Raw genomic sequence first — 22,531 nt, 5'->3', positions numbered from 1 at the left:
GTTATCCGAGGGGCCGGCGGTTCTGTCCTCTGGGGGTCTGCGCCCTCAAAAGTACATCGTCTTTCTCCATGACCAGAGAGTGAGATTTAGAGCTGCTACCTATTTTTAATCGTCATATTATACTAGGGATCTCGCCCGTTACCGATGTTGAACAATAGCTTAATGTTGTAAGAACAACATTCAGAATACCTAGGCGAGCAGCCACCTTAGCCTAGAGCTGACAGCCAGCGCGTGCATTCCAGTGATTCGTAAGCAAAAGACGTGGGACAGGTGGTATAAGCATCTTGAAAACAAATGTGCCTCGGCCAGGAAATGATGTGGTGAGGAAAGGAAATTTGTTTTTAGAAATGTAAACAAACAACCGTGTCTAAAAATAGAACTAATCAGCTTTGAGGTGATGTTAAAATGTAGTGATAATTATATGGTATCACTTAAAGGCAAAATGAAAATGCTTAGGTATTTTCACTTACCTGGAAGTTTGGACTTCTCAATATATAACTTTTAACAGTGAGTTTTACAGAGTTTTTAATGCATGTTTTGGGCATAGTTACAGCATCAGTTACTATAATGCCTGTTACTGTTACGTATTACTAACCCTAAGCCTAAATAATGTTTGGTTTTGGATTTACTGCTCTGCCGTTAAGTAGAGATAATATTCATGAGAGAAATCATAGAGCCATTCAGCAATGTACGCTTCATATGTCATCCTTCTGCTTGGTTGCCTTCCTTCCTTTCCCTTCCTTTCCTTCCCAGCTCACTTTCCCTTCCCCCAAGAAAATGGAGATGTGTCTGTACTTGTAATGGTTCCTTTTTTCCCCTTTAATTCAAATTGGGGGGGAGGGGGGGGCGGGGCAGAATCCAAAGAGTAATTAATCAGAATCTTGTTAAGCAAGGCTTATCAATCACAGGCATTCAATGAATTATCATAAAACATTACAGAATTATTCTCTTTTCATAATCATCATAGACTGTCCCTTACCAAGGATGACAGCAGCTCAATAAAACATCCATCAAAACCAAATTAAATGTAATTTAATGTTTTGTATAATACCCAAGGCTGTGGTCTTGCAAGCACTTAAGCACATGCTCAATTTCCAGCCTCTTAGCAGTAAAAGTATTTCGCAGATTGTTAGTAATTAAATCGATGGTGTCTGGTGTTAACACTTAAGGTTTAAGATTGTGGCCTAAATTTGTGATATAATTATGCAGATAAATGTCTATTGCATCTTAGTAGTTTCCCAGTGTATGTCAACAACAATGGGAAGACAAGACAGTGAACAAAGAATACTGTTGAATGCCCAGAGGGTGTTCTTAATTGGTCAGTGAATAAAACAACATGTATTTTTCTTGGTAGTTGGTTTTGGGGTTTTTTTTAAGCTTTTTGAGTTTTATTGACATACTTACAGTATGATTACCATGTTTCAGGATAATGTTGCAAGTTTCTTCTTTTAAAATGAAGTGTGGGATATTTATTTGTAGGTGTTTCAAGTGCTTCAGAAGTGTGTACTTATTTTAGGGTGATGTGTACCCCTTAATAAAGAGACTATTAATCATATTGTATGCAAGTCTGACATTTGACTGTCCCATTGACATTAAGTAGAACTGTATTTCTTGACAAGAGTAAGGTTCTAAGCAGGAGATGGTCTATTTAGCTGTGGAAGAGGCTGATGTAGTAGACTTCAGTTACTATATGTACAGAAACTGGGTTCTGAATAACTTTTACAGGATTTTATGTCTACCATCAAGTTTGGAATCATGGTAGTTAGGTCAGCTAGCTAAACATGAGATGAGACTTGAAAAAAGTCTGAATAAAATAGTTCAAAGTTCTGTCAAGCCTACTTTCTGTGTTTTCCATTGGAAGTGGTAACAGGAAGGATGTGTTTTATAGAATGCATTTTCGTAAAAAGACACGTTGCCCAATCTGTATTGCATAGCTTAGACCCTTTCTCTGGCAACAAGCTGAAAGTTATGGAAGTAGCAGAAATCGTAACTTCAAAAGTTTGCATAAAGGCATTGAATACAGTTTTCAAAGTGTCATTCCTGATGGTAATTTAACTGTAATTAACATGGAGACTACTTCAGATATGCGGTAGTGAAAAGAGACTGGTCTGTAGGATGCAGATTGCTCGAGCCAGTGGGCCCCCACATGATTCAAATTTCTGAAATCAAGAATACTTGCTGTATATAAAGAACTTACTAAAAGAAAAACAACATATGTTGTCTAATGGCTAGTTTAGTATATTTTCTTTAGACAGAAGATGGGGGATGTCTTTGAATGCCTGTTACTCCAGCAACCTGATCAAAGCTATTATATCTCTTGGAGAAAAAATACAGTTCCATACATATCCTGAAATATTCACTTACATACAAAATCTTCAGAGTTGGTTACTTTGACAAGCATTCAGCTGGGTAACGTGGCAATTTGCTGGCAGGTCTGCAATTTGACTGTTAACTAGGCATTAAGTTTTAATTACATTGGCCGGATTCCATTGTGCACGGTTTTATTCTGCCCATGTGAATTTTTTTTATCTTTGCATTGCGACTAACAGCACTTGCATAGCACCTTAGTGCAGTGTCCTCGACTCTAGAAATGTTAATGCATATACATACTGCACTTTACGAAATAGAGAAAACAGTTCTTAGGCAGTTCTTAGGCAAATGTCTTACTGCAAATTGATGGCTGAGGTGGCATCGATGCCGTGTACATGCCATTAATGACACGTACCTTCCTTGTTGACTTTCAATCACTGGATTCAAGCTTTGAGATTCTCCTGATGAAGGACATCTAGTCAATATTAACTCTTGGAGCCTACAGTTCTGTCGTGTCTTGATTTGGGCTCTGCTGGAAGGAAAACGTGCAGCAGCTGCATTGCTGCTTCCTGTGCTACGGTTTTTTTGTGAATGAGTGTAGAAAGGATCTTCAGAAGTGACAATGCAGTGGTTTTCCAGTAATGCAGATTTTAATCTAGCTTGTCTGTTTGTCGTTATTTTCTCATAAATTCTAGTAAAGCTGAGTGGGATGATAACAAAGAGTGGCTAAATAACTTCTCCAAAAGTGAGTGGTATCAGGTGATAGAGGAGAAAGAAACAAAGATGGGGGGGGGGGGGGGGAGAAACACAGGAAAATAGGAATTAAAAGTAGCAGCCCCACTTGTCAGTAAAACAAGAATCGCTGTCTTTTGAAAATCTGAGTTACGTTTTTGGAAGTGGGAAGGGAAAAATTCGTAACAACTGGCCTAGGGTTAGAGGAGAACTGAAGCTGGCATATTTTGTCTTCAAAGTACTGTACATGCTCCTTTGGCATGTGTTTTAGAACTCTGTATGTTTACAGCTTTTGCTTAAAAAATCAGTGATGGCTGAACAGAAAGAAGGAAGAAAACAAATACTTTATTTTTAATAGGATGTGTATAGGACAAAAAAGAATCTGTTAATCTTTTTCTGTAAAGAAAAGTTAATGTCTTGTGGCAAGCACACAGCCACGGTAATCCAGAAGAACTGGTTTCTCTGCATGGCTCTGCCACAGTTTCTTTTAAGAGACCTCGGGCAATCCATGTACTGGTCATCAGTGCAAGAGTTGGACAATTTTATGTTTATTAGTCACTGAAGAAAATATAGATGGAGCTGTAAGAGCAAGTCCTGAGACCCTAACGTGTTTGTTTCCCCCCTACCCACTCCCACCCAGTGATCTATCGCATTATGCTAATTTGTGTGCTTTTTCTCTGTCCTACCACAGCTTGATTTATTTTAGGCAAAGTATAAGTGTTTAGCAGGATGGATGAGGAGTACCCACTCTCCTGCCACAGAACATCTTCTAGTCTAAGGTCCTGAGAGTCAACAGGGAAAGGAAAAAGGTAATCTTGCGATTCAGCGCAAGCTTTGATGTGCTCAGACCATCTTCAGAGAAGATAATGCTAATGCAGTTGCAGTGTCCTTATAATATGAGGAGAGGTACAAGGAATGGAACATGGGTTGACATAGCGTCATTTTTGACATAGCTTCTCAGCTTGAAAAACAGGCTGCACGTGACAAATGTGCTTAAATTTCTTCTTTTCCTTATCTGAAAACTGTATAAACTATTAGGCTTCAGAAGTCTTCTGTGAGGGATGGTGTTCTGAAAATCTAAGTTCTCAGATGTAGGAGCAAAGACATAAACTAGATATTAATTTTATTGAAGTCAAAGAATTTTGATGATCCCTTTAAAACAGGGGAACATAAATCCTTGTAATGCATTTGTCAGCACATGAAATAACTTGTCTTGTTAGTGATAGTCATTGTTTACTCTGTTCCGATTTTCCAGAAACCTTGTTTACGTTACAATGTTGTGGAAGGAAATCATCCTGTCTTGGGTCGTGCCTGTCTTCTCGCAACTGTGATGCAAAGAGGAAAAAAAATGATTGAAATTTCAAACCACAAATATGCTCTGGCCTTTTGACATCCATTGAGTGGTTCCAGGAGTAAGAGAACCTGAATTAAGTCTTACTTAGGTGGGGATGAGAGGAAGAAGGAAGCCAATGGGCACACTCGTTTTAATAGCTCAGTTCAGATGTTTTTATTTTTAATGTATGCAGGCCTCTTTGCAGCTGCAGTCCCAGTTGGAGGTTGAATTAACTGGGAACTACATCAGTGTATTGAAGGAAGTTCAGAATGCACTGTGCTATGCTTTGATTTGGGAGATAATGGTAAAAAAAAAAATTGATTAGGGTTTTCCTTTCACTTCAGCGGCCCTGGAAGGTCCCTGGGTTTGAAAATCTCAGCGTCGTTTTATGAATTCATATAGGGCAGAAATTTCATAGGAATGCTTGAGAATTATTCTTAAAAATTTTAAAATGTCAGTGCATTTCTAGTAAGTAGGTCTTCCTGTAGATGGAGTTCTTCTGTCTAGATAAATAAGAAATTGTGTTTGATTTTATTTTTAATGGTATTCTTCCAGAGTTTGTAAATTATCAGGGATCATAAATCTCTAAATTTTACATGCTGTCGAGTGACAACATGCATTTTTTGATATATAAAAGTCTAAACCAAAATCTAGAGCAGAAGTATTTGGAAGCTTGACACTATCCTATTTTGTATTAATTGAAAACAATTTAATCATAGAATTTTAATTGAGAAGACATTTTACAACATTCCAGAAATGTATTGCCTGAGATGTTTCTTGAATCTTTGTCTTTACTGTAAAAGCAAACTTTAAATATCAGGAAGTTTTCATATGCTTTTTAAGGCCATGTCATCTGTTTTAAAGCTTTATAATTTATTGAGAACTACCCCTTGATTCATTTGTATAATCTTTTTCTAAATGTATAAGGAGGCTTATTTTTACAACTCAGTATCTTTAAAACATTGTGCTTAGGATACTGAAATTTCCAGCGCTTTTGTTGATTTCACTTTATGATGAAATGTAACATTATTTTCTGTGAGTCATCTGTTTTAATATTTTAACAGAAGCCTGGCTCTGCAAATAAAGGGATGAAAATAGCATGAAAAATGGGGATTAAATTGCAGGGGAAACTTTCTCAGAATGAGCTTAGTTAAACTATGGCAGTCTCTCTGAGGGAAGCTTTTTTTGTTCGGGATGTTATGAAACTATCCCACAGAAAAGGACAAAGCAATAGATAGTAAGGAGCAATCAAAAAAAAAAAAAAAAATCTCCTGGTGCCAGCCACTGCCTGTATAGCACATCATGTGACCTATCAGAATTATAAATATTTTAGGAATTAAAAAATCCTGGCAGAGGAGTTTAACAGTGATGCGAATATCTGTAGCTTCTCTGACTCTTTTACAGTCTGTGCTGTGAAGAAACATTTGCCCTGTGAGTTGTTGTTCTAAGTTTAATTTGCTGGTAGGAAATATTAGAAAAACATTATTTTGAAACTCAGTTGCTGCGTGTAGTCATCACTATCCATAGTACCTTAGCGCATGTGCCATACGATAATGATGGTACACATTCACTCATTTTCTTCAAATGCGTTTTAACTCATTTTGTTGCTATTAAACCAAATCTGGTTTGGTACCAAACTTGGTAGTATCATCAGTGATTTACAATTACTGGTAGAACTGTACCATATAAGGGGACATCAAACCGCGGTATATAAATTATGTGCATTCATGCACTGTCAGTTAGTGAATAGTTTTCCATGAGTTACAGATTTTTAAAATTGGGGAAAAAAAAAAAAATACTGAACGTGGAGAAAGAGTTCATTTAATCTATATGAGGACTGTTATGATCATCTGGCTTCATTTAGGCACATGTTTTTAAAACTAACTGGTGAGTATGAGAACATATTTCTGCATACATAGAAAGAATTTAGGCTTTAAAAATTTCAATAATCTCAGAACTAATAAACTATGGAGTGCTTTTGGTCATTTGGATATCTTTATGTCTATATTATTCTCTTTAAAATTGTCCTCAGATAGGAAAAGCAACAGTCCCATCTAGAACGATAATTCATTAACCAGTTGATTTTGAAAGTTAGCTGTGCGAACTGTTGAAAATTAACAGCTCTCACCATCTGAAGTTTTTATTCTGGTGTAACAACATCTGTTTGACCTTGCATTTCCCCTTAACATGCTTCTTGTGATATTATGATTATACATCTTAAAAGCGGTTGTGGAGGTTTTATATGTTTATTGACCTCTAAAAACATTATGTCTTTAAATAGAATCTTTGAATTCTGTATATTCCTGTCAATCACCAAGCTGTTCTGTGGCTTCTGTAATCTATTTCTTTGGCCAGCATGAGAAGAATAGGTACAGAAGAGGTACTGGCAGTCTGAAAAGATGTCCTAGTGTTTCTCTGTTATTGATCTGTGAGTAGATTTGGATTTGGATTGGATTTGGAGATTTGGAGAATTAAGCATTACTGATTAAAAGCACTCTTACAGAAAGGAATTTTTGAGGAAGTTTGCATGAGTCACTGTAATATGCCAAATGTTTGTTTCAGATATGTTTTTGTGAAGCAGAAACATTAGAAAGGTCTTCCTTTCTTGCTTACAAATATTAGGTCTTAATTTTACATAATTGAAAATGCCCATCTCCATCCTTCTGTCTTACAAATCTTTGAATTCTGCTACCTCTCTGCAAGTTGGTAAATGTACAGAATTTATGAATGCATGCAGACTCAGGGCCCCCTTTTCCTAAAACGGCTGTTTTGATGTTCGTCTACTTCATCCTGCTGTGCTTCGTACTGATGTTCCTAGTCTCTAGATTGGAAGACTCTCCTCAGTGGTACTCTGAAGTTTAAGTGATTTTGTAGTCATGCAGTGGTACTGAAATTTTCTAGCCAAATCTTTCAACTTCTTTTCAACATGGTTTTCTCCTCTCACATGAAATTCAAGCTGCTTCATATTCTGTTAACATGCCTGCATTGCTGTCATTTCACACATGCTCATTCCTCACTCTCTTGTTTTTCTTTGCTCTCAGCTTCACAACTGTTTTCATCCAAGCTTCTATGCCTTAAGCAGCTTTCCATGCGCCCAGTGCTTTCCTCTTAGTTCCTCCTTTAGTTTGCTCTTTTTACAGAGCAAACAGTCTTTTACAGTTAAAGGAGTTCGTAAAGGAATGCTTTTTTGCTTTATGTAGACGGAAGGTTCTTGGAAAAAATGGCTTGACCTATTTTCACATCTTTTACATTGTTTTTGTTATATATTGCCATAAAATAATGAGGACTTTGCAATATCTGATTTTTGAGCCCAAATGAGTGTCTTTCCCATGTGTGTAAAACTGTATTAATTTTGCACTTTTACTGTTGTAGGAGGTCGGTGAGCCATTCAAAGAGGAGAAGGCTGTTGCTAAATACTTACGTTTCAACTGTCCAACAAAATCCACCAACATGATGGGCCACCGAGTTGATTATTTTATTGGTAGGGTTACTTTTAACCAGAGAACGAAACTTTCTTCTTCTGACGTTGTACGTGGTGGGGGCGGGGGGCTGTTTTGTTTTTATTATTAGTGCTTTATCTAATAAGTTTGGTTTTGAAAACTTACTTAGGCATTAGATAGCCATGAAGTTAATCTTATCAGCCTGAAGTAAACACAATAAACTTTTTGCTCTGTGATGTAAAGGTGTGTAGTTTCAAGAGTGCTGTATTTCAGAATAGTGGCTAGTCTTACTTTAAAGGTTGAGAGGATGTGGAACATCAACAGAACTGACTGACTGGGTGGTGGTGTTCAAGGAATGTAGACTAAATGTTAAAATAAATGTCATTAATTTTAATGCATTTTTAATTCCATTTTTCCCTCTAGCCTCAAAAGCTGTGGATTGCCTCCTGGATTCTAAATGGGCAAAGGCAAAGAAAGGAGAAGAGGCTTTATTTACAACCCGAGAGTCTGTAGTTGATTACTGCAACAGGTATGACCTAGCCTAATTCATCGATTTTATTAATGAGTATAGTTGTCAAAATGTCTTAGTTATTTAGGAACCAATTTCACTTAGGCTTCGTGCATTCTAAAACATTGGTGGTTGTATGTAAAAATAATGACTGTATTTTTATTACTGTGTTTGAGGGTGGAAACAATGTCGTTTTATCATCTTTTTCTCAATACTCTGTCATGCTTTCATTATGCTGCTTGGGGCAGCAAGATGAACAAAACGATTTTCCTAAATTCTGTAGTTATTTTAAGTTAGTAGGGTCAGAGCTCAAATCTCTCCTTCCCGTAGACCTGGTCTGCCGTCATGGCAGAAGCTGGACTTTTGAGGTTCAATTTATGCCTCTCAAATGGTATATCCCTGCTGCTTAGTGTACTCTAAGTGCTTTGTTTAGATGAACGGCATATTCTGACTATACCTCATTTGGGGCAGACTCGTATGGTTAAGACAACTGTCTACACTTGCAGAGCTCTGCAAAAGGTACTTAGAAATGAAGAATATGGCTAGTATTTAGTCTTTTTTTCCTGGCCTGTTTTAGATAGCCATCCAGCAAGGTGAGATTCTTCCCCCCAGTTCCAGGGCTGAGGCAGGGGTGATTCTGTGTTTGAACTTTAATCCTTTTGCTGATTTCTTCAAGAAAGTTTAGAAAAAAAGCGTTATTTTAATGCAAGCAGAAAAATAAGTTTTCCCTTCCAGAGTCTTTGGACTGAGGTAGGAGTCTGTGTGCTTGTTCTTCAGTTACCAAAGCATCGGATGTGACAACAGTTGGTTACGTCCTTCAGCTCCAGCAGTGTAAAGAATGCCTGTGTAGTGTGCAGAGAAAATCAGTTCAACCCTCTGTTCCCTGGCGCTGATTTTTATCACCAGTATCATTTCGTGCCCTGATGATCCATGGCACCATACCATGTCTGCAGTTTGGTTTCTCTTGCTCACTTCTATATTGCTAATGATGCTAAGGCCACCTTTGGTCACTGAACCTGTTTTCAGAGTTTTAAACATTAGCACTGTCTACTTCCTTTGCCTTTTGGAAGGGATGGAGGAGTATCTTAATACAAAAATAATCCTTTCAGTGTAAGACGCTGCTTAGGCTCTTATTCATATTGGTGTGGCTATTGCTTGTTTTACCTGCCCTATCAAACTAAAAACAAATATTGGATTCTGCTCCTTCATCCTGTGTCGATTGCATCGACCGGTTGCATATTTAAAGCAAGGTACTGACTGAATTCATAACGCTGCTCCAGTACCTAAGGTCTCCTGGTACACTTATATATTGATGTAAGTTCAGTAAGTTTTCTTTTGAGTGGGTTTGTCACAAATAAGCTACATCAATAATGCTTTGTTCAGCAGATCTATAGAGTGTTAAGAAGTTGGGAATCAGCAATCTGGACTTCATTAGCTATGTCAAGGTCTGTCCCGCTTCAGGACCTGGTTGTTGGCTGTACTGATTCCATGGCTCCATGCTCTGAGCAGTAGGTCTTGCACAGTCCTGTCTTTTCATATTCCGTCAGAGACAGAGGTAGCTCCTGCAAGCGAAAGAGCTGTCCTGCAGGCCAGACCTGTCCTGTGGGCTGCTCAATACCTGAGCCCCCTGAACTTCCAGCTGTGAAGTAGTTTCTCCCAAACAAGTGATTTTCTGTTGCTAGAAAGAAAATCCACATCAACAGTTGTCTGAAGGAAGGGTTTTTATATGCCTGAAACAACTTTGCTTGATAGTCAGCATGCACATAAGTTTAATTGGTAGAATGACTTCTTTCTCTTCAGCGAGTTTTCCTAATTCAACAAGCAGTCCAGCATAAGGATTTGGTCTGCAGCAGGAGATGAAAGAAACCAAGGACAATCAAATCGATTTGGAGCATAGGACCAGGATTTTCAGTGTGAATGAGTGCTTGGATTTCACACCCCACTTCTTCCGCTCAGTCTGAAGAGGAGTATTCTGTACTGCTCTTCCTATTCTGAATTTGGCTATGATCTTTTCAAGGACATTACTTGTTGGTGACAGCCTTACCAAATACTTAAGACTACCAAATATACTACTTCCTCATGCCCTGCTGGCCATAGATACACTTGCTATAAGGTATGTTTGTAGCTGGCATGAATGGAATGCTTGCATATGTACCATAGTTCCAACAAGGTGATTTTATTCATCATGCACATCTTACCAAGGAACTTGATAAGCCATATGTCCACTTTCTTATTTTTGCTATGAAATACATTGACATGAACTTGAAAATAAATATTGGTTGGAGTTGCATTAAAGGGAAAGATGATTAAATTGACCTGGTGGCTTCCTCTGTCCTACGTCTTGTGTATTCATTTATATTTATGCAAAACGCTGCCACAGAAAAGTATGGTTTTTACCCAGTTTTGAACAGATGAACAAAAAAGCAAAGCAAGAGGTGAGAGAGAGGATAATTAGGTCTGGTGTATTTATTTGCAAATAGATGATGGTGACCCCTGTCTTTCAGTCATGCTATTCATGATTATATTAGATAATCTAGAATGGTTTCTAATAACATAATTGAGTGTAAACGCTATTATCACAGCCACAATTAAAGGTATCATTTAACTTTTTTCATTTTAAGACTCCTGAAAAAACAGTTCTTTCATCGAGCATTAAAAGTGATGAAAATGAAACCTGACAAGGAAACAAAGAAAGAAAAGGAAAAAGGAAAGGCTGAGAGTGGGAAAGAAGAGGAGAAAAAGAGCAAGAAGGAAAGTGGCAAAGATGAAAAAACTAAGAAGGAGAAAGAAAAGGAAAAGAAAAAGGATGGTGAAAAAGAGGAGTGTAAGAAGGTAAGTTCTATCTGTAAGAGAAGAGACAAACCTGTAACAGAGAGTACATTAACTGATAGTTAAGATTACATTGGCTTAGAAATACGGTTGGTTCTAAAATGTGACATACCTTTTTTGCCTGTTTTCATCTCTAAAATATGCTGCTTTTTTTTTTTTTTAAAACTTTGGAGTTGTTCTGATTGTGATCTAGATCAACAAAGAGGCTTCAGTTGGGCCTCTGTGTACCTCATCATCATCTAACATGGACTGAGTTAATCAAAAACTGCTTCTTTTCAGCTGCAGCGGGTAGCGATGCTTTGTACAAGTGTACGTTAGCATAGAGTGACACATGTGCATGGGACCTGACATCTCAAAACAGTGCAGCTGCACATGTAAAATAAACAATTTTGCAGTGTTTGGTAATAAGAACGTTTGGAATGTAATATTAGATCCTTGGTGCTTGTAAACAGCTCTGTAATAGTGGGCCATTTTTCTGTGTGACAGCTCCATTACTAATCTGCATAATGCCTAGTTTTCACAGACTTCGGATTTACTTTCTTTAAAGTTCAAACTATTATTACTGTACAAGTTTTCATGCGCTTTCTCATTTTAATTCCTGATTTCTTTTATCAACAGAACAGAATTCCTAAATTAAAATGTTAAGAATCTGCAGGAGAAACTTGAGGAAGGGATGTGTCTTTTCTTCTATATACAGTAGTATGAATCCAGTGAGAGTTAGTAGGATTGTGTTCAAAAGTTGTTCCCATTCAGACACTCCTACGTGAAATTTACATGTTGCATGAGAGGTATAGTCTGTGTGCAAAGGTCTAGATCTCAGGAGAAAGCTACATGGCTAATAAAAGCATCATAAACAAAATAATCTTGCTGGCAGTCTAAACATAGAAGCCAGTGTAAGATTGCCTAACTCTTGAGGTACTTATTATGTAATAATGCAAGTTATGAACTCCTCCAACTCCCTGTCGTCTGGAGAGTTACATTATTAAACGTAATGTTAATTTTTAAACTGATCATTATTTATTGAACTGATATTTTGGTGGATTATATAAGCCAGTGGGTAGTAACTTGAACCACAACACAGGACAAAAATTAGAAAGTTAATTTCAAACAAAGAAATAAGCAAAGAGAAGGAAACAGGAGACAGGGAAGAGAAAGCACAAGATCCAAAAAGAGATTGAGGAAGATAAAGAATAAACAGGCAGCAACTGATTCAGAAAGGACGCTCATGTGGTAAATACGGCACTAAGGTACCAAATAATTGTAATAAAGATAGTGATTATGAAGTGTTGTACCCTGTTCTTGAACTTTGTGCAGACACTGTTAATATCAGCGGAGCTTTGCTATGCGTTTGAAGACATGATGTAATCCTGAAGTCATAGTCTAGTCCTTACACACTAACTAAAAATAAAATTTCTCGTTCCTTACAATTTTCCTTTATTTTTGAGGTACCCAATTGACATTTAATAAATGAGAACAGGAGGAAATAAAGCATCTTTACTTTTAAAAAAAAAAAAAGTGTGAATGTGATCTTAAGTTTGTGAAAAGTTATCAGACTCAGTATATTAAAATACTAGACATTAAAACCCTCTTTTTTTTTTTATTTTTTAATATATATAATTTGTTTGTCCTCAGGATGAGACCCCAGGAACACCCAAGAAAAAGGAAACTAAGAGGAAATTTAAACTTGAGCCACACGAAGACCAAGTTTTCTTGGATGGAAATGAGGTAAGATTTATGGGTACTTTCTAACTTTTAGTGTCAATGTACTGTTGTCAGATAATAGGTTAATTTACTGGGTTTCTGCAAACTCTTTCTTGACATATTGAAAGAAAAATTAATGGCAATGTGATGGCTGATCTTGAAGCATCAGATTTTTAGATATTTGCAAGGAGGTGAGATGGAGATAAATGTAGGGCAGTAACTTAAAAAATCTAAGAGAAAACTTAATTACCAGTAATTTATGTGTTAGCGGCCGTGAGATGAAATGTGTGTCCTCGGGCTGTCATGGGGTGACCGGGCTGCCCGGAGCGGTTCTGCAGCCTCCGTGGCTGGAGACTGGACTGGCTAAAGCCCCGAGGAACCTGGGCTGGCCTCGCAGCTGGCCTGGCTTTGAAGAGGAGGGTGGACTAGAGACCTCCTGAGGTCCCTTCCAAACCACATTATCCTATGGCCATTGTCATGCTGAAATATTTCTAAACACATGACAAGCCTTTTAGAACATGACGTCCAGTCACAAGAGGGGAAATAAAAAATACCTGCCATGCAGAGGCTGCCTGACTTTGTGAGCAGAGAGTTTTTTTTTCCTGAATTCTCATCCTGGCTTTACCACTGAAATTGTGGTCTTAAATACTTCTCTGTTCTCTGCTTTTCTGGAAGACAAATAATTTAATTCTTCAACAGCTCTGCAACATACAGAGTTATATTTATGCTTTTAAGATTTGGGATAAGTGGTAAGCCTTTACTTCAGCAAAATTATACTGTGCTCTGTATTGATGCTATGTGTCACTGTACTGGAATCTCCCCTAAGATTCTTGTATACTTTTGGTTATAAAAAACACATGGCAGTGAACACTGCAAATAAATCACTTGTGTGGAAAATGTACTTCCTTCATGTATCTTTATTTTACTCTTCTCAGCCAGTCCTTTTACAACCTGCCTTGCTCTGTTTCATCCCACCTCATACAGAATCGCACCTACCTCTGACCCTCCCTATTGTCTTTTACATGGAGTAACCATAACGACATGCAGGGTTCAAAATGAGGCTGCAGTACTGTATTTGCAGTATAACAGCACTTATTTTTTATCTTCACAGCATTTACTTATTAATGAGCTGACTTTTTTAAGAACTGCAACTCCTAACATCTTTCTTTAGTAGCTAATTTATAGCCAATCCTTACGTATTTACATTAGAGCTGTTTTTTCCTTTTCTTCGTTATTTTGTACTTACAAACACTGAATATTACACATTGTCTTACTGCCCAGTCACCAGTCATGATCTTCAGTTTGTTTGGGCTCACAGAACAGTTGACTGGCAGCGAGCTACGCCTGCATATAGTCAACTTCCACACCCAATATTAAATACTTGTTGCATCACACTGAAAAACTGTATTACTGCCTCTAAGGTGTCCTCCTCCTAGTTCGTATTGGCTCATCTGCTATGAGGGTTGCTGGTTTCCAGTAATCAGCAGCTTCTTTTCACAGTTAACAGTAGTTAAGACTCAAACTGTTTAGTTTGGTAAGAAAAAAGTATTCTAATTTTACTAGTTCAGAAAATTCTGCGCTTTACCAAGAAGCTTTTTTCATAATGCTGGCAAATCTGATTCAAATGGATCCGCAGTTCTCACGCAAACATTTGGGGGAGTGTTGCAACTGTAGACTTTTAGATAACAGTGCGCTCTGGAACAGAGGGTACAGTTATACTCACCTGAGGCCATCAAATGGGACGTAAGCTGAACTGAGCATTTCAGCTGGTTGCTTCATTCCATATGTTCAGTCTGGGTTTTTTTTCTCTTTCTTTCTCTCTGGACCTGAGAAATTTTTTCTTTACAAAAGTTTTTTGCCTTCATGCTGAACAGCATTAATGAATAAAGAAAAATAAAAACAAATCTTGATTCAGTGATGTTTCTGAATCTTTCATTTCCCCATCAGTTTTACTGTCTGATTGTTTTCCCCAGGATTTTACATCACCTGTAAGTTACTCTGGGTACAACTTCCTTCATGAAGTAATTCTTTGAGAGATCCAGTCTGATTTCCACTGTTTTTCTTGCACAGTATGGAAACCCCTTCCCTTCCTTTCTCCCCTCGCAGCTGGAAGCCTCCAGCACAGCCAGTGCCCTGCCCGGCTCTGTGTTGTGTCCTGCCCGAGCAGCACGGTGTCCTTAGGCCTCCTGCCGTCAGGCTCGGGTTATAACCAGCACATCACTGAGGCAGCCGCTGTGGGCACGCAGGCGTGCAGCCTCTTGGCTGTCTGTCTCCTCTGGCACCTCTTCCACCCGTTTCAAGTCCTGTTCAAAGTACAGCCCTGCCTACGATACACGACCCCTTGCCCTGCTCCTCTGCCCTGGTTCGGTACTGACCACAGCCGTTGGTTCAGCACCAAGTATTACAGCACGGCAGTAAGCCTTTGGATGAGGGAATAAATGGAATCATTTATCAGAGAGCTTGTTTTCCAAGTGTAAACCAGATTATTTCTGTTGTAGGTGTATGTGTGGATCTATGACCCTGTTCACTTTAAAACTTTTGCCATGGGACTTGTACTTGGTAAGTAAGAGTAGATACTAGTGAGCGCATCGTAAATGTAGGCGTAGTATCAACAGGCCTGTCTGTCCCAGGGGAGGTTTGTCTTTTTTCTGGACAAAGCTTTTGCTCTTCAGTTTCAGCATGATTTGATACCAATCATATTTTGTGAATTTTGATCTCAGGATGGAGGGGCTACACGTTTAAAACAAACACATCCAAACCTGAAACATGCTTTAGCCAATGTCTGAACTTGCACAAGTTTGCAAGCTCTTTATTTCCATTGCTTTAAGCTAATGAGTAAGTTGTTCAGTAGGCAAATGTGGTGGGTTATACAAAAATGTAAAAGATGTTGAAGGAATTATCTTAAACTTAGAGTCTTTCTGACCCTAGAACTTGTATTTGTGTAGAATAAGCCCAATCAGTTAATTTTATTTTTTTAATCTAAATTATTATTGGTGTTAACTGACATCAGTGAGCTAACAGATCGTTGCACTGCTGGTCTAACACCCTTGACCTGTACCTTCCAGCTTCCTCGCCCTGAGAGAACCACCTTTCCTGAGAATCGTGTCATCCCTTGGGGCCGTATTCAGGCCTTTGACCAGTCCCTGGGGCCACCATGATCTCCGCCCAGCTCCCTGCGCCTCTTTCCTGCTGGACTGGTCACAGGCAGCGCCCTGCTCACCTCGTTGCTCTGCCCTCTCCTCAGAGGGGCTCCCTTTGCTCTGCTGACTGAGCACAGCGACTTAGAGTTGCTGAATGCGGTGTCTGTCTGCCCAGTATGAAAACAGGAGCAGTGGGACTGGACGAGGTTTCAGTCAAGGCCTAAAATACGATCAGTAACTCATACTATGCTAAGCCAGTACCTTGAATAAATGGTAAGCCTAGAACCTTTACACACGTACCAGGAAAAACTAACCGTGCTTCTCATGCTTTTCTTCTTGTCTTTCTATTCAGTGATTGCTGTTATAGCTGCAACTCTGTTTCCGCTCTGGCCAGCAGAAATGCGTGTTGGTGTTTATTACCTCAGTGTAGGCGCAGGCTGTTTTGTCGCCAGTATTCTGCTTCTTGCCGTTGGTAAGTGTCGGTCATCTTCACTTTATCAGCAGGTGAAGTCTGAAAGGGCGGAGACACAGCCTACTACTTAAATGCGGTCTGAGATGTGTGACTGTCTCACTCCCCTGCTCGTCGTCGTTAGCAATAGCCGGACTGATTCCGTGTATGTATTTCCCTCCTGGCCACTGGGTGTCAGGGTTGGGCCACAGAAAGAAAGAGAGCGCACACTTGTGTCACTTGTTTGTGTTTCCTGCATAGTGGAGATTGGTTTACAGCCTCAGTTTAAAAAAATAAATTAAAAAAAAGGTAAAACAAACCCAAGAACTGTATATAAGAACAGATTCAGTAGTGACAATGGTGTCAACAGGATTGTAAAGCTTTCTTTGGCTTGTCTTTCTTTAGCAGAGGGGATAAAGAGCTAAATCGTAGATAAGATGTAATGTTAGCGGGGTGGGGGAGACGTGGTGAGAACAAACTGTTCCACAGTGCTATTGCAGAATGAGAGATTTCCCCCAAGGGAAAAGGTTGCCCTGGCCCTGGCTTTGGGTGGGTGTTAGTAGTGGATGTCTCTTACACCATAGTTGTACAGTGTGGACGTTTACAATAAAAAACCAAAATTTCCCTTTTTTTTATACAGCTCGCTGCATCCTTTTCCTTATCATCTGGCTCATCACCGGAGGAAGGCATCACTTCTGGTTCCTGCCAAATCTGACAGCAGACGTGGGATTCATTGACTCCTTCAGGCCCCTGTACACACACGAATACAAAGGACCAAAAGCAGACTTAAAGAAAGAGGAGAAATCAGAATCCAAAAAGCAGCAAAAGTATGACAGTGAGGAGAAATCAGATAGTGAGAAGAAGGAAGATGACGATGGGAAAACAGAAGCAACGAGGAACTCGGGAACAGACGGCTCGGGAGGAGAGCGACATTCAGACACTGACAGTGACAGGCGTGAAGACGACCGGTCCCAGCACAGTAGTGGAAATGGAAACGACTTTGAAATGATCACAAAAGAGGAACTGGAACAGCAAACAGATGAAGGGGATTGCGAAGAGGAAGAGGAGGAAGATACCGAAAGTAGGCCTTCACATGAAAAATCATAACTCACTGTGGTTTTGGGACTAAGTATGTGCAAATGGTTGGATTTTCTTTGTTGGCTGATCACCAAAACATAGACCATACAGTAGCATCTTTGTTTGCTGAAATATACACGTTACCAAACAGTTTTATATCTAGTTCCTTCATTTTTTTAACCATTAACTTGATTACTTGGTACTATGTTAATCATTAATATCCATTTACAGAAGTTTTATCAATCTGACAAGTTTTCTGTTGATTGATAGATTGCCCAGATCGTCCTCAAACATACTGAAAAACATAGTTTTCTGGTACTTGCATAACCGGCCAATTAGTTTAGCTTCTCAAACTTGCTTTTGTAAAACAGGTAAAAGTTGAATGACCAAATCTCAGATTATTCCTAGTTACACTCATTTGATAGCTAGTTAGGTAAAGCCCTTCTTAGCCCACAGCTTTCTTGATATTTTTCTTGATTTTATTTTCAAAAGATTGTGAAAACTTTCCTAAGAAAACTAGATTTAGCAGAAGTATTTTGCTGAAAATATAAAAAGCTGGTAGTGCTGAATTTGGCGGCAGCGTTCTCTGTTTCTCCAGACTGTGTGCCAGCAACCGAGGAAATCCAAACTGGTTTTGTACATCTGGTTCAGAGAAAAGTGTCATCTCCAGCAGGTGAAGGAAGCAGCACGGTTTGGAAATTATGGCTGTTTTCTTTTTCCTGCTCCATCGTAATTAAAAAAAAAAAATGTATTCTGTACATAATTTACAAATAAAGCAAACCATTTACTTTAACTGCTACTTATTATTTAGAGATTTGATCCAGCATTCAGTTTGTATTATTGAAGCCATTGTGGTGTGTCTATCGGAGAAATGCAAGTCAAGAGGACCTCACAGAGTATTTGTGTATGGTCGGTAGCTGTTCCACAGGAGCTTTAGTTTTGTGCCAACATTCCATGTATTTGAGTAAATTGATCTTTATTAAATGAAAGCAAACAACATAGCTGTATGTATGCCTTAATGTTAAAACTTTCTATATTCTGGAACTGGAATACTTTTTAAACTGAAGAGGCAGGAGAGTATGCATCTGTTCAGAAATACAGGTAACTCAAAGCTAATATGAAGTGACCATTAATAATTTGTTTATAAATATCTTGGCGTAGTCTGTGCAGTTTCTCTTACGCATCCCTTTCTACTGGATGCTTGGAGGATGTACTGTGTGTTCTGGTTAACTCAGCGCTGAAGAAGTTAGGACTTGGCATCATTCTTCTAGATCCCTTTAACAGTAACTATAGATTTGACTGTCTCCCGAACCCACTCAGAGAAGACAAGGGTAAGCGTGATGTTTTAATAACTGACTTGGAGAACTTTTTTTCCTATCCTAAATTGCTTCCCCTTCCTTCCAGCACTGGCATTTTGGGTGAAGATACTAATTTTTCAGGTTGTGCAAATATATACATCATAATGGGTGCATTGATAAACAATTCATGGATATGGTGTATTTGTTTCTTAAATCTCCTGAATATTTACTCCATAAGGAAACCGATAAATTGGATCACTTTTTTATTAATATAGCAAAAAAAATTAAAGGACCCATTACGTAAATGGATTGACTCCTGGACACTTGTGTGTTACCTCTGATTAAAATAGCTAACCAAGGCCTGTCGCTGTCTTCAGTACCTTAGTCGAATGAGCGTTGTGTGATGATGAAGCATCTTGACTAACAGCTGCCTTTTCACTCATTTCACAGCTGGTTTAAGACTCTCTGCTCATAGAGAGGGTAGTTTCCCTTGTGCTTGCCTTTCGCATCTTCATGCCTAGTGTTGAGGACAGAGCTGCCTTTCTTCCTGTGCGAGAATCTTCAGCTTGTTGGCTCCGTAATTCATCGTACATCTGACCTGAAGAGCTGCAGCTTGCTTGGTAACTCTTGCTTTTTACCACCCAAGTGCACAGTTATAAAAATCTTTTTTGTACTGAAGATGTCCTTGCAGTTCATCAGGTTAGATTCCTGCCGAGTCCAACAGGAGCCAAAAGAAGTGTGGCTGACCTTTTGCATACGTATCTTCCAGAAGCCATTTACAAATTAGCACTTAGGAGAGCACCACTATACATTGAACACGGCAGAATACGTGCACTGGCAACATGTCTAGCAGTGGTTTACAGCAGGCAGCTGAGCTGCTGCCAGTGTTTGAAGAAATTAATGCAGAGGATTTCAACTGTTTCAAGTACGTTTCCTCCTAGAAGTGAAGTTACATCTTAAGGGCCTTGCTGAGAAAATAAAGTTGAAATGGTCAAATAATAAATACTTTAGCAAGGTTGTCATCTGCTTCCTGTAAAGTGGATGTGTATGATATGCCAGCGCTACCCGCCTGGGGACAAGTGTAGATCTCCAAATTAACTACCAAAAATTTGTACTGTCACCTTAATAGAGTTCCAAGCTCGCGCAGCTGCAGACATTGAATTAGCCTGAAACTCTTTCAGTTGAACAACTCTGAATCTTCTGAAGAAGTAGTGTGAAGAAAGGGATCTTGTTGGAGCCGTTCAGTGGTTAAGGAAAGGAAGTCATGACCCATTCCTGTAATCTAGCATTTTCTACAAATATTGCCCAAGTACTTCAGAATTATTTTGGAATGAGATAATGAGAGAAGTGATTACAATATGCCAGCAGTAGTAAAATTGTGAGTGGACTTACGGTATCCTGACAAACGCTTCCAGTCCAAAGAGAGAATGTCACAAAGGTACTCGGCCATGTTTCGTTATTTATCAGGCCACTTTTATATCGGGTATTTCAAAGTTGTTCTTACTGATTTTGACTTCTAACTTCCAGAATCTAGGCTGACCTTATGGGAACAAGTATATACATATATATATTTAGCAGAAAGTTATTTAAATAACTAGTCTATTAAAATGTCCTTCCTGCAATAAAATTTTACCGTGGTCTTACTGATATTCCTCCCAGTGTTTTATATACCCAATATAATTTTCTGATTATTTTTCTTTGCAAGAAAATATGATTATTCCTAACTGTTTTTGGAATTAAATAATTACTGGTAAAATACAAATGAGTATTTAATGCGGATCAGTATTTAGCAGAGATGTTACACCCAAGTATGCTCTGGTCTGGCATGGATACAACCTCAGCTCACTTGTGGTGTTCCAGTGTTCTTAAACAAAGGCAGATCCTTCTCTAGCAATTAAGACATAATTTAAAATTATTCTTTGACAAACTCGTATATTTCTTTATCTGTAGAAATGTTACAGCGCTGGTGGGGATGCTTGTATCTGTGATGATAAGCAATTTTCTAATAGCAAAGCACCTTTGTAGCAGCTGCTCGGGGAGCATTTCACCTGCTATATATCATACAGCAGATTTTTCTGATTTTTTTTAATACATATATTTTATAGGAGGAGAGAGAGAGAGAGAGAGATTGCTCATTTAGGCCTGTTTCTCTTCAATACCGGATGGAGTTCACAGAGCATCACACAGCATGAAGGGCAGATAAAGAAAAATGGAGAACGTCTCAGTTCCTCAGTCAACTCTTAAATTCCATTTCAACCAGGACTTGCCTTCCTTTTGTTAGATCAGGAGAAAGGTTGACGGAAGCATCTGCCTTATGTAAACGTTAAATGTAGATGATGTAAACATTAAATGTAGAAATGTGGAAAATATACCTGCCTGGCTTAGCTCCTTGTTTTCCTTCCTGCAGCCACCTGCATTTCTCTCAGCACACAACACGCTGTGGCACTGAGCTGTAAGAGCCTTGCGGGACTGCTCTCCAGCTCCTCTGAGAATACAATTCTTTTCTAATAGGGTCACAATGACAGCAAAGTAATGTTCAAACCTCACAGTTGGCATCAAAAGCACTGGGCAACAGAGAAACATCCTCTTCCAGCTGCAGGTGTTTTACTGGCAGTGGTAGGAAGTCCCCATCAGAATCTCTCTCAGATCTGTTGGCAGGTTCAGTTCAAGTGAGCTCAGTTTTCAGAGTAAACCCTTTTCGTCCTCCTTGCTCTTGTGCCCTGCCCTTTTCCTCCCTCAGGCAGTTGCTGAGCTGTTTACCCCTTGCTATTCCCATGCCACAATTTACATACTCCAGCCACAAACCTAAGCAATTTACAAAATAAAATACACCTCAATACCACCTGGAAAGGACCGCTGTGGAAGAGGTAAGTAAGTATCGGTACCCGCTGTTTTCTTCCCTGGAGGTGCCACAGTGAGGACAGAAGACCGACTTCCCTATCACTGGGTGTTCCACAGCCTAAAGGAGCTCTTGGTCCCTGTGGACCCGACTCTGGAGGACACAGCCCAGCTGTTCATAGCAGGGACATGTCCTTTCCCTCTTCCCCGTCCCCAAAATTTGCCTTACTCTGATCTAGGTGCCCTATGTTGCTATGCTCTGCCACTAGCTTGGGGTAAAAGACAGGATTTTCAAGTAATGCTACGTCCTGCCTTTCACGGAACATGCATGGGCTCTGCAAGACCGGGGGCACACCCAGAACGTGCCCTTTTCTGGGCCAGCCCTGCTGAAGGAGCTCATGGCTTCAGCTCCAGGCACTAGAAAATTTTTGATACTGGCACCAGGGAGGCATCGAGTCTGTAAGCCAGAGAGGTGCAGAATCCTAATACATGGATCTGACGGCAACAACTGGTGATTTTAAAATGGTGCTGGCCCTTAGGCACCCCATGAAAGCTGCTCTGGCCTTAACTTACTTATTAAGGGAGAGCCGAGTCCTTTTAACATCCAAATTCACTTCCCTCTTTCACTCCTCCTCCTCAGGTTAGTGCTTAAAGAGAGGAGAGTCAGGCCACCTCAAGGTGGCTGAAAACACCAGTGGGACGGGCTCAAAAAGACTGGTTGTGAAATAAAGCAAAGTGGAGCAGGTACAGGAGCCTAAGAGCTAGTGGTATCCCTGGCTTGACTTCATTCATGGCAGGCCAAACCGGGGATGCCAACGCCATCCACCAACTGCTTGAGGCACACTGCAGCATATAATTTCAGATCAACTTTTCAGAT

The 22,531-nt window shown here is 39.3% G+C and overlaps 1 protein-coding gene across 1 annotated transcript; it reads left to right on the top strand.

Moving 5' to 3' along the window:
• The first annotated feature begins 3,352 nt into the window (after positions 1-3,352).
• Positions 3,353-18,668, top strand: SEC62 (SEC62 homolog (S. cerevisiae)). The gene is made up of 8 exons (XM_009576213.1): positions 3,353-3,386; positions 7,746-7,856; positions 8,239-8,344; positions 10,945-11,155; positions 12,785-12,877; positions 15,352-15,412; positions 16,346-16,465; positions 17,082-18,668. Exons 1-8 carry the CDS (start codon positions 3,353-3,355, stop codon positions 17,546-17,548), a joined length of 1,203 nt encoding a protein of 400 aa, XP_009574508.1. The 3' UTR covers positions 17,549-18,668.
• Positions 18,669-22,531: the final 3,863 nt, after the last annotated feature.

Source organism: Fulmarus glacialis, unplaced genomic scaffold (genome assembly GCF_000690835.1).
Source record: "Fulmarus glacialis isolate BGI_N327 unplaced genomic scaffold, ASM69083v1 scaffold21024, whole genome shotgun sequence".
NCBI lineage: Eukaryota > Metazoa > Chordata > Aves > Procellariiformes > Procellariidae > Fulmarus > Fulmarus glacialis.
Note: the sequence above shows the minus strand (reverse complement) of the source record. Positions and strands in the feature narration are given on the sequence as shown.

Coding starts and splice junctions, on each gene's coding strand:
- SEC62 (XM_009576213.1), top strand. CDS start 3,353: ATGGCTGAACAGAAAGAAGGAAGAAAACAAATAC. Junction 8,345..10,944: donor GTAGTTGATTACTGCAACAG/GTATGACCTAGC, acceptor TTTCATTTTAAG/ACTCCTGAAAAAACAGTTCT. Junction 15,413..16,345: donor TGCCATGGGACTTGTACTTG/GTAAGTAAGAGT, acceptor CTTTCTATTCAG/TGATTGCTGTTATAGCTGCA.